The sequence below is a fragment of the Vitis vinifera genome, chromosome 5 (assembly GCF_030704535.1).
Source record: "Vitis vinifera cultivar Pinot Noir 40024 chromosome 5, ASM3070453v1".
Taxonomy (NCBI): Eukaryota; Viridiplantae; Streptophyta; class Magnoliopsida; order Vitales; family Vitaceae; genus Vitis; species Vitis vinifera.
This window is the reverse complement of record NC_081809.1, coordinates 19,539,966-19,552,544: the sequence shown is the minus strand read 5'-3', so window position 1 is coordinate 19,552,544 and position 12,579 is coordinate 19,539,966. Positions and strand designations below refer to the sequence as shown.

Sequence of the window (12,579 nt, the reverse complement as noted above, 5' to 3'; positions counted from 1 at the left end):
AAAAGCAAGATAGAATAATTACTAAAAGTAGATGATTGGAGCCAAAATATGTGCTCTAATGGCACGTATTCGATATGATTTGTGCACCAAAGGACACTCAAATCACCCAACATAACCTAAATCGATTCTAAGGCCCTAGCCATGAGTTTAACTTGTATTTTGGAGATTTATCTCAAGTTCAAGGGAAGAAAAGGGTGCAAGTTGAATCACTTTAGATTTTGAAAGATCAAGAAATGGTTAAATGAGGAAATAAGCGAATCAAGACTCATGGACCATGAGGAAAAGCAAGACAAATATATCATGAGTTTGGAGAAGAGAGATGACTATTATGGAGTAAGAAATAAGGCAAGAAAACATGGGAAATGAGGCATGAAACCAGATTCAACTGCATGGAAATTTATCCTCAAAATCTCGTGCTAACATATACTTTGACTTTGAGGATAAATTTGGAGTACTTTTTGGAGTACTTTTTGAAGTCCATTTTAGGCATACTATATATGATTTCAAAGATCAGGAAGTTAGAAGTCTAACACTTTAAACGATGTACAAATCAGAGCTGAAATGAAGAAGTTATGACTATTTAAAGACAACTACATAAAGCTAAAGGACCATTTCAAAATGATTTCAAAATTCGACTTATGAATTCGAAATCCAATTCGAAATGACCCCAATTTTGAATTCACCCACTGCTAATTTGATGTTTTGCCTCCTCCACCTTAGGAATTTCATCTAAGGCACTTCATCTGCCTTAAGTGTGTCCCATACAAGTATAAATCACCATTTTATTATTTTTTTAGTCATTTTAGGCAATTATATTGGAATAAGTAGCTAATGAGAGTATGCCACATGTTAGGTAATTGTTAATATTATATAAACTCTCTTAGTTCTTGGGTTTTAATCATCTTGGAATTTTTTTTTTCCGAAGAGTTTGACATTGGAAGTGGAAGAAGACGAGAACTTTGGTTTGTTTTCTTTTCTTTTTTATTAAATATATTGTTTTTAATTTCTTCTAATTCAAATTATGGATTTTTACCCTATTGTGGATTGTGAATGTGATATCACCCCCATGGGAGGCTAAGAAGCCAACTCTGGGGCTTGAAACATGAAAACCTAAGGGCTAGGGAACTTATAGGGACAATGGATAAATTATTATAACAATGAGACTAATTATTGGTTGGGTGGCAATTTATCAATTTTTTTTTATCCTATCCTTGTGAGTTAGTTTAGGGAATGATACAGTAGGGTTATTACCTGATATTAGTGATTCTTGGTAACTCTTGATCATTAGTTATCGTTGTCTTCCCTATCATTATTTGCCCCAAAACAAAGTTATATGGAGTAGGAAGAGTTAAAAAGAAAAATCTTAAACCGGTAATCAATCTCATTCATTTTATGGTCTTAGGAATTTGTTTTAAAAAAGAAAAATTAGGCTTTTAATGCAACTTTGAGTTATAGAATTCAAGTTGTTCACGAGTGGCCAAAGATCCCAAAACCTTAAGATCATATTACTTAAAAGACCTTTATTTTCTCTAATTTCTATACCCTAAGTTGGATTGTGGAAAGCCCCAAACTTGAATCAATCGAATTTAAAATCAATATTCATTTTGTTATTAATTTAATTTCTTTTACTTAGTTTCACATTATTCACATATCGTTTTCCAATTTAGGATTCAAACAAAAGCAATTCATTTACGTTAGTATTGACAAATCCCATAAGTCAGTCCCTAAGGACGATACTCAGAATACTACAAAAGCCGTAGTATTTTTTTTTTTTTCTAATCTTTCTTGACCAGAGCTACTATATATTAGGCTTAAGTATTTTGGTACAACAGAGAAGATTGGTCAACAAGATAGATAAATTAGTAGTAGCCACTTGCCAAGTCTATTCCTCATTACTTACAAGACTTGCCAAGTCTTTTAAGTCAATCCTTGCTCAAGTCCACAAATAAAAATTAGCATTAATTCCTCAACCACATTCCATTTCACTTCATGCAATATTTTTGGTAATTTTCTTTTGTTTTTTTAGTATTATCTTTTTAAAAAAATTATTATATAAATATGGAGAATTGTTAGAAAAGAAAATAGAGGAAGAAAAGAAATAGAGAAGCAAAGTTATGCAAGAACTTTGAAAGTTGTATCTTTCATTCATTTAAGTCTCCTATTTATAGGAGTTGGAGAATCAAAATTAAATATGGTATTTAATTTTTTTGCAAAGAATATAGAAAATCTCTATAGATAGTTGTGAGGTCATTTACAAATTTCTATATATATTTATAACACTTCCCCTTGAATGATCATCACTACTGAAAAGAATTAGGTAGACATTGATTGTTAAAACTATCTTATCAAAAACCAAGTAAAACCCAATAGGGCAAAATCTAGATGAAAGAAAATGAGTACAGTATGCTAACATTCTATGATGATGCTCCCCCTCATGATGACGTGATTGCGTTGTCAATGGCTCAGTGTTAAGATCTTTGAGTTAACGCATTTCAATTTGATATATGAACTTCTTGAATGTCATAGTAGGTAGGGCTTTTGTGAATAAGTTGAAAAGATTATCATTTGATCTTATTTGTTGAACATTGATTTTATGTCTCTTTTAAAGCTCATGTGTATAAAAGAAATTTGGAGAAATATGCTTAGTTCGATCATCTTTAATATATCCTTCTTTGATTTATGCAATACACACAACATTGTTTTCATGTAATATTGTCAGAGTATCTTTGATAGAGGATAATTCACAGAACTCTCATTTATGCTTTATCATATATCTCAATCATACACATTCATGACTGACTTCATGAATTGCTAGTATTTTTGAATGATTTGAGGAAGTGATGACCATTGTTTACTTAATCGATCTCCATAATATTGCAGCATTTTGCAAGTAAAAACATATCCTATTTGAGATCAATCTTTATGAGAATTTGAATGATATCCTGTATCTACATACCCAATCAATTGCGATTTTGATTCCTTTGAATAACATAAGCCCATGTCACTTGGCCCATGAAGGTATCACAATATATGTTTAATCCTATTTCAATATCTTGTAATTGTGGCAGGATTGTATCTTGATACCAAATTGATAGAAAATGTTATGTCTGGCCTAGTACAATTTGCAATATACATTAATGCACCATTTGCATTGAGATATGATACTTCTGGACTAAGTAATTGTTCATTTTCTTCTTTAGGTTGAAACGGGTCTTTGTTCGCTTCAAGTGAATGAATAACCATGGGGGAATTGAGTGGATGGAATTTGTCCAGATAAAAGCGCTTTAATACTTTCTCTTTATATATCGATTGATGAACTAATAAGCAATTTAAACAATGCTTGATTTGCAGGTCAAGACAATATCTTATTTTTCCCAGATCTTTTAATTCAAATTTCTTCTTTAAATAATTGGCTATTTTGTGAGATCTTTAAGAGTTCCCTTCTTTTAGAAGATTTTCACTAAGGCGATTGTACCACATATACTCGAATTACTTCAATTTATATAAGGATCATTGTAACTTGATTGAGTACATGCTATAAGGGTTTAAATAATTTGCTTCAAACATTTTAAATTCTTCAAGAATTTCACACATTTGAGATTTTAATTATTTCCTTCACACGTTCAAAATCCTTCAGGGATTTTCATGTATATGTCATTATTCATAGATCCATTTAAAGAACTTAAAGCTACATTTAGAAAATATGTATGAAGTCCTTCAAGGTAATTGAGCTATTAAGAGAGCAAATACATGGTTTTTTCTAGAAACTAGAATGCCATAAGTAACATTTGATGTCTCGTGATCTTATTTTTCATAGCATTTTAATACAAATACTCATTTTATCCAATAGGATTTAAACTTTATGTTCTTTTATTTTTACGTCTTTAGGTGTTGGACTTCAGGTCTTAATATTTCTCGTTTTGGTAACAAGTTTAGATATGTTTGGATTACTTCCTTTCCACTTTCACTACTAGTTTGTACCTTTTTTCAATTGTGATTCTCATTATTTTTAATGATATTAAGTCACTTTGAAAAGGAGATATTATCTTGATCCCATTTTATATGACCTATGGAGATCTCACTCTTTTTAGGTACATATGCCTCTTTAGGGGCTATTGTCATTTTAAGAACCATCTTCCATTTCAAGGGATGTTGCATAACTTGTTGACTTATGTGTACAAAAAACTAAAAAGCCATTGAGAATAAATTTTGGTCTTTGGCTTGTTAAAGTTAGTCGGATTGGTTTTAAATTCTTTGACTTTTTTTAATACTAATTAAAATGGTTTTTGAGTTTCAAATTAATATTTTTAAAAATAAGAGAATTTTATGTATCAAGTGTCAGTTATGGTTGAATCTATTTGTTTAAAAATAAATTAGAAAAGTTAGATAAAATTAAGAAACACATGCGGAATTCAAAAAGGGGTGAAAAATCAATAAAGAAAATATATATATATATATTCTCTTTTATTTATTTATTTATTTTTAATCTGTCCGTGTGCTCCTCTTTTATTTTTAAAATAAAACTATCATAAGCATGAGATACAACATGAGGTATGTGAAATAAAAATAAAAATGAAGAAACAGACTTAAAGTTACTTATAAACTATGCGAGATACAAACAACGGATATAGCTCTATCAAACTCCTCCAGGCTGTTGGGTCTCCATATTTTACAGAAAATGAAAAGTCCGTTTGGTAGGGTTCTATGAAGTGTTTTTGGTAATTTTTTAACACTTAAAATTTTTTATTTTTAAGTATTAGAAATACTAAAAATACTTTTTAAAATTACTGTGGAGCAATGTAGAAGTCTAATAACTAGTCTGCCACTTTGAACAAGTCAACGGCCAAACTCCATTTCGAAACTTGGTAGGTTTCCAAGATGTAACCAACCAATACGTTATAAAAAGGAATAAATAAATAAAAATGGAAAAACCATGCTTGATCTTGGAGCATTGAATCAATGCTTTTACTTCCAGTCAACCCACCCAGATATCTTCTCAACGTGAAAAAAGGGATTGTAAAACTCCCAGCTCTCTCTGGTTTACCAAAAAGGGCCCAGTCCAGTTGTTAGCCAACTCTATAACCATGATGACATAAAAAGATCCCATTGGTGATTTGTTTTCCCTCATTTTTATTTGTTCTTTTTTTAGTGGAGTTGGACTAGAATTTAACTCAAGTTCACAAATTCAAGTCATCGCTGGAATACATTTGAACAGCTTTTTGTGCTTTTCCCCAATTGAGAGGGAGGCACTCATTTTAAATAGACAAGAAGCAGTTCGTTTCCTGATGAGACAATCCAATCCCCATTAATGGAGATGCCAATCTTTAGCTTGAGATTACAGTGGTGGGTTTTGCTTGTTAACCTTGTCATTTGCATTAGTTCGCAGACGTTGGAATCACTTTCCAGCACCAACTTTTGGAAATGAAACCGATAAGCTTGCATTGCTCACCATCAAGAATTATTTGGTTGACGTTCCGAATGGAGTTATGAGTTCCTGGAATGACTCACTGCATTTCTGTCAGTGGCAGGGGGTTACATGCAGTCGCCGACGTCAGAGGGTCACAGCCTTGAGGTTGGAGGGTCAGAGCTTAGCTGGTTCCTTACCTCCTATTGGGAACTTAACATTCCTGAGAGAGTTGGTGTTGTCCAACAATAACTTGCAGGGTTCTATCCCCACTGACATTGGTCTTTTGCGACGAATGCAGCATCTCAATCTCAGCACAAATTCTCTCCAAGGTGAGATTCCCATTGAGCTGACCAACTGTTCAAACCTCAAGACTGTGGACTTAACAAGGAACAATCTGACCGGGCAGATTCCCTTGCACGTTGGCCATATGTTGAAACTCCTACTTCTATGGCTTGGTGCCAACGATCTAACAGGGGTTGTCCCATTTACTTTGGGAAACCTGTCATCTCTTCAACATCTGTCCGTTGCGTACAATCATTTGGAGGGAAATATTCCACATGAATTAGGTCGTTTGAAGAGCTTGAAATATTTATATTTGGATGTAAATAACCTATCTGGTATGATTCTTCCCTCACTCTATAATTGGTCATCTCCCATTGAATTTTTTGTATCTGGCAACATTCTAACTGGAAATTTTACTCCAAACATGAGGTTTAATTTTCCTCAACTCCGCAAGTTTGGCATAGCAGGGAATCAGTTTACCGGAGTAATTCCAGATACACTATCCAATATTTCAGGACTTGAACATTTGGATCTAGGTAACAATTATCTAACTGGCCAAGTCCCTGATAGCTTAGGAGTGCTCAAGGATCTCTATTGATTGAACTTTGAATTAAATAATTTAGGAAGGGGCATGCCGGGCGATTTAAATTTTCTATCTTCTTTGCCCAATATCAGCAGTTTAAGACTTATCAATCTACAGGCCAATAATTTCGGGGCGTGTTACCCATCTCCATTGTTAATCGCTCAACCCAACTGGAGAAGCTTATCATAGGAGACAACAAAATATCTGGAAGCATCCCAAAAGAGATTGGAAACCTGATCAGCTTAACTGTTTTCAGTGCAATGCGGAATAATCTCACTGGTGCCATTCCCACTTCAATTGGCAAGCTTCAGAATTTAAGAGTATTCGAGTTAAATTGGAACAGGCTATCAGGTCTGCTCCCATCCACCCTCTGCAACTCAAGTCAACTATACTACCTTGACATGGGCTACAACAATTTGGAAGGGAACATTCCTACATCTCTCAGGAACTGCCAAAATATGGAAATTCTTTTCCTCGATCACAATAAGTTGAATGGTAGTGTACCTGAAAATGTCATTGACCATTTCAATCAGTTGAGATCACTCTACCTACAGCAAAACACACTCACCGGTTCTCTTCCAGCAGATTTTGGTCAACTGAAAAATCTAAATCAGTTACTTGTTTCTGACAACAACTTGTCAGGGGAAATCCCCAGGGAACTTGGCAGCTGTTCGGTATTAGAGTATCTTGACATGGCAAGAAACTCCTTCCAGGGAAACATCCCCCTGTCCTTTAGCTCTTTGGGAGGAATTCAAATCCTAGATCTTTCGTGCAACAACTTGTCTGGAATGATTCCCAAAGAACTACAACATCTTTCCGCTTTGCTGAGTTTAAATCTGTCTTATAGCTACATTGAAGGTGAGGTTCCAAGTGGAGGAGTTTTTAAAAATGTGAGTGGGATTTCAATCACTGGGAACAAGAAGCTTTGTGGGGGAATCCCTCAACTTCAGCTGCCAGCTTGTTCTGATGTAGAGTCAGCAAAGCATGGCAAGGGGAAGCATCTTTCAACCAAAATTGTTATAGCCATAAGCATTACTGGTGTTTCTTGCCCGGCTTTCATAGTGGCTTCAGTTCTCCTCTATGGGAGAAAAAAGGCAGTAATGAAGTCTTCTTCCACTTTTTTAAGATATGGGTACTTGAGGGTTTCTTACAAAGAGCTCCTCAAGGCAACTAGTGGATTTGCTTATTCCATCTTGATTGGCATGGGAAGTTTTGGTTCCGTGTACAAAGGAATTCTAAGTCGAGGCGAAAGACCTGTTGCAGTGAAGGTACTGAACCTTCAACAGCGTGGAGCTGCCAAGAGTTTCATGGCTGAGTGCAAGGTCCTCAGGAATATTCAGCAACGGAATCTGCTTCGAATCATAACTTCATGTTCAAGTGTGGACAACAAAGGTTGTGATTTTAAGGCTCTAGTATTTGAGTTCATGCCTAATGGAAACCTAGATAGCTGGCTGCATCATGAATCCAGAAATTTAAGCTTCAGACAAAGATTGGATATCGCAATTGATGTGGCTAATGCTCTGGATTATCTTCATCACCAATGCCAGACACCAATTGTTCATGGGGATCTAAAGCCAAGCAATGTTCTTCTTGATGATGACATGGTTGCCTATGTTGGGGACTTTGGGTTAGCCAAGCTCATTCCTGAGGCCACCGAGATTTCAAGTAGTGATCAAACCAGTTCAGCCCTGCTGATGGCATCCATCGGTTATGTGGCTCCAGGTACTCTTCTTTATGTGTTTTGCACATTCCTAAAAATAACTTGTGAAGTTATTGGTTTAAATTAGCAGGATAGCATAGCTACAGCTACACTTGGTCTATTATCCTTCTTACTTTCCTTAATGGATTTCTAAGTAAAAAAGAAAAATATATGCATGGCAGAATACGGAATAGGTGGCTCCATGTGGCCTCAAGGAGATATGTACAGCTATGGCATCCTTTTCCTGCAGATGTTGACGGGAAGGAGACCAATAGAGCACATGTTTTCGGATGGTTTGAGCCTTCACAGTTTCTCGAAGATGGCATTGCCAGAACGGGTGATGGAGATTGCCGATTCAACCTTGGTTGGGGAGTCAGGTGAAGCGATCAACAATATAGCAAATCACGGTGATATGGAAGGTAGAATGCAGGATTGCCTTGCTTCAATTGCGAGAATTGGAGTAGCATGTTCTGAAGAATCACCTGGTGGTCGAATGGACATCAAAGACGTGGTGATGGAACTGAATATCATTAAGGAAGTGTTTCTTGGGGTAGGAATCCATGGAGAGAGACATATCAGGATGCAACTACCTCCGGAAGGAACATCTCAGCTCGGTGGTGACTGAAGAGTGTGTGTATATATACATATATACGTGTGTGTGTGTGTGTGTGTTTTATCTTCAATATTGTTCATGCATCCCTTATATGGTTTGTGGTGTGTTTTATCTTGTGTCTCCATCTGGATAATCTGTGGGACGACTCAATTAGATGGTGGTTTGTTCTAATTGTGGCTGCCTACTCTCTGTCTCAACAATAATTTCCCTCCACAAAGATAGTATACCCGCGAATGTATCAAGTAGCATAAAATATTTGATAACCATACAATAAAACAAAATATTGAAAAACAGTTTTGTTTTGTTCTTAAAAACAGAAGATATATATAATATTTTTTATAATATATTTAATTGTTTTAATTTATTTTATCAAAATAATTTTAAAAAATAATTAGACAAATATGAAAAGTACTTAAAAATAAAGTTTTATATATAAAATTTATTTTTAAAAACATACCATACAACTTAGAAGCATTCTATATTTTTTAACAGACTTTTACTTTAAAAAACATAAAAAAAAAAAAAAAAAAAAAACTGTTTTTTAAACCTATTTTTTCTTTTTCTTTTTAAATAAAAAATCTATTTCTTGAGAATAATCTTTGAAAATACTCTTGAGGAGATGCAAGTTTCCTATTTCATTTTTCAAAGCTTTATCGCTCTAGCTTATTTTACAGGCAGTATCGGTTCTTTCCTGGATCATGAATCTTAAAAAGTTATTGATCTGGATTTCCTAGGGAAAAACTTTGACAGGACATAGTCTTCGCATGATCTTCATTCAAAACAAACAACTGGAACCTCCCACCCACACAAGAAAAGGGAAAAAAACACTGGGTGATTTTGAAAAAGATACAATAATTTTAAAAAGTACTTTCTAAAATATGATAATTTAAAGAATATTTTCAAATCCACGACATTTTTAAAGAATCAAATTAAAATAATAATTTGTAGAAGTAATTTTGAGAGTCACATATTTTAATAAATATTAAAAAAAATTCGATATTTTTGTCAAAAATTCAAAAGCACATCTCCAATGTTCACCTTCCTTTTTTGGTAGTTTCATACATTTATGCCGAAGTTCCTTCCCTACATCACTACTATCATAAGTTTAGAACGACTTGAAAAACTTGGCTATGTTTGGAATTGTTCTTAAGAATGGTTTTATTTTTATTTTATTCTTGTGTCATTGAACTAGTATTGTTTGCATCAAAGTTTTGCTAGTTCAACATATAATGTGTCTAAACTGTTAAGTCCTTTCTCCTATTTACGCGAAAGGCATAAACTTTTGCACTCTAAACATTTCATGGCCAGCCTGATTTTATGCATGTATTCAAAACCAAATGGAGAATGAACACTTGAGTAGTATTGGAGACGGAAAAGAAGAGAAGCAATATTGGATAAAAGGGACAAAGTTGAATGGGAATCTATTTCTCCAACACTACTACTCTTACATCACACACATTCCTTTTTTTGCATTGAATCTGGTTGAAGAGTTCAGTACCAATTTTTGAACTCAAAGAATAATATGTAAGTAGTGCAGGCCAACACAGGAATTTTGAAAGACAGATAAAAATCAAATGACATTCAAAATCAAAGGTAAGTGTAACAATATGAGATACAATGGATACCCGTATCAAACTCCTCCAAGCTGCTGGGTCTCCATATTCTGCAGAGAAGTCTAGTCTGCCACTTTGTAATAGTCAACAGCCAAACTTCGTTTCCAAATTGATGAGTGTCCAAAATGTGACCGAGCAATACGTTATTAAAAGGGGAAAAACAAAGGAAAGAGAAAGAAAGAGAGGGAGAAAATCTATGCTTGATCTTTGTGCACTGAATTAATGGTTTTACTTCCCGTCAATCCACTCAGATATCTTCTCAACGCAAAAGAAGGAATTGAAAAAATCCCAGCTCAAATTTTCCAAAGAACAGCTTAGTCCACTACTCAGTCAACTCTAAGTTTCTAACCATGACGGACATGCAACACCCCAGTATTCTTTGTTTTACAGAAGCTCTCAATTTTATAAGTGCAGACGGACCAGAATCTCACTCAGTTCAGCTTCACAAATTCAAGTCAGCAATCACTCAAATATGTTAGACTAATTTTTATGCTCTTCTCCTATTGAGAGAAAGAGGCATTCACTTTGAATAGACAAGGCAAGTTCGTGTCAGTAGGTTATACGTGTACCCTGATAAGCAAATCTCCTCAACTGCTGGAGATACCAAGCTTTAGCTTGAGATTACAGTGGTGGTTTTTCCTTGTCAACCTCATCATTTGTATTAGTTTGCTTAGGTTGGAATCTCTTTCCAGCACGCCCACTTTTGGAAATGAAACTGATAAGCTGGCATTGCTCACCATCAAGCATTATCTGCTTGATGTTCCAAATGGAGTTCTGAGTTCCTGGAATGACTCTCTGCACTTCTGCCAGTGGGAGGGGGTTACATGCAGTCACCGACTTCAGAGGGTCACAGCCTTGAGGTTGGAGGATCAGAGATTAGTTGGTTCCTTGCCTCCTATTGGGAACTTAACATTTCTCATAGAGTTGGAATTGTCCAACAATAACTAGCACGGCACCATCCCCGTGATATTGGCCATTTGCCACGGATGCAACATCTCAATCTGAGCATGAACTTTATCCAAGGTGAGATTCCGATTGCTCAAGCCTCAGAACTGTGGATTTCACAAGGAACAATTGTAGGAAGAGTGTAAATAATTTATATTTTTATTTTTGGGAATTATTTTTAATTTATTTATTTTATTCTCTAAGTTTTATATTTTTGGGAAGTGTTCTATTGAGAATTATTTTTTATTTTATTATATTTTATTTTATTCTATTAGTATTATATTTTTGGGAAGAGTCCTATTGGAATTGTGCTAGTAGAGTCTCATTCCTTTTATAAGTAGATTCTCTTTCCACTTTGTGTCATCTTCTAATTACAAGTAGATTCTCATTAGGACTGTGTTAGTGACCTATAAAAGCAAGTCACCCCTCTCTATACTTGAATACCAATTTTTCAGAGAATTTTTCAAAGAGTTTTTCAGGGAGTATTTTCATACATCTATTTGGAGGAATTTATTCAAAAACCCGAGTTGTACACATCTCTCTTACAGGGTGCACCTAAAGCGAGATCTAGTTATTGAATCTTGGAGGTAGACCATTAGTACCCTAGTGCACCGAGTTTGTCTTCGAGGAGAGTGGATCTATTTCAAGGACAGTGCTTATCACGCCTCAGCCGAGAAGTATTTATTTTTATTCATTCAGTTATTTGTTTGTGTCTTTTGGGCTAGTCTTTTGTTTCCATACCCTTAACTCCAACAATCTTGAAATATTTCCAAATGGAAGCTTCCCTAGTTCACACCTGTCCTGACACCTTTAAAATTGATCCTTTCAATGGGACATTATTTAAGAGATGACAGGAAAGGGTTTTCTCTGCAATTGATGTGGTGAACTTGGGACACATTTTGACTGACCCAAAACCAGAAGATGGTTCTCATCTGTTACCAACCGAAAAACTGGTAAAACTCCTTATGAGTTATGGAAGGGTTATGCACCTAATATAGCATACCTGAAAGTGTGGGGGTGGTTAGCTAAAGTTCTTATCCCTGAACCTAAAAAATGAAAACTATGTCCTAAAACCTTTGATGCAATGTTGGTAAGTTCAGGAGCACCCTTGAACTTATGGAGGGAAGTTATCCTATCCGTGTGTCATATTCAAAATAGAATACCTTACAAGAAATTCTTAGGTTCTAAGTTTGATATGAAAGACCTAGGAGAGGCAAAGGTGATTGTAGTAATTAAAATAACTAGAACACCTAATGGGCTTAAACTTTCTCAAGAGCACTATGTTGAGAAGATACTAAGGAAGTTTGAACACTTTGATTGTAAACTAGTGTCAACTCCTTATGATCCCAACATAAAACTGAAGAAAAATAGAGAACATAGTGTTGTCCAAATAGAGTATGCTCAAATCATAGGGAGCCTAATGTACTTAATGAACTG

General features: G+C 34.9%; 2 protein-coding genes across 2 annotated transcripts; both read left to right on the top strand.

Annotated features, from left to right (window-relative positions):
* Positions 1 to 5,486: 5,486 nt before the first annotated feature.
* Positions 5,487 to 6,287, top strand: LOC109121444 (LRR receptor-like serine/threonine-protein kinase EFR). The gene has a single exon (XM_019219874.1). It carries the CDS (start codon positions 5,487 to 5,489, stop codon positions 6,285 to 6,287), a length of 801 nt encoding a protein of 266 aa, XP_019075419.1.
* LOC100258860 (probable LRR receptor-like serine/threonine-protein kinase At3g47570) lies at positions 5,835 to 8,800 on the top strand. The gene is made up of 2 exons (XM_019219875.2): positions 5,835 to 7,994; positions 8,154 to 8,800. Exons 1-2 carry the CDS (start codon positions 6,533 to 6,535, stop codon positions 8,594 to 8,596), a joined length of 1,905 nt encoding a protein of 634 aa, XP_019075420.1. The 5' UTR covers positions 5,835 to 6,532; the 3' UTR covers positions 8,597 to 8,800.
* The last annotated feature ends 3,779 nt before the right edge of the window (positions 8,801 to 12,579 follow it).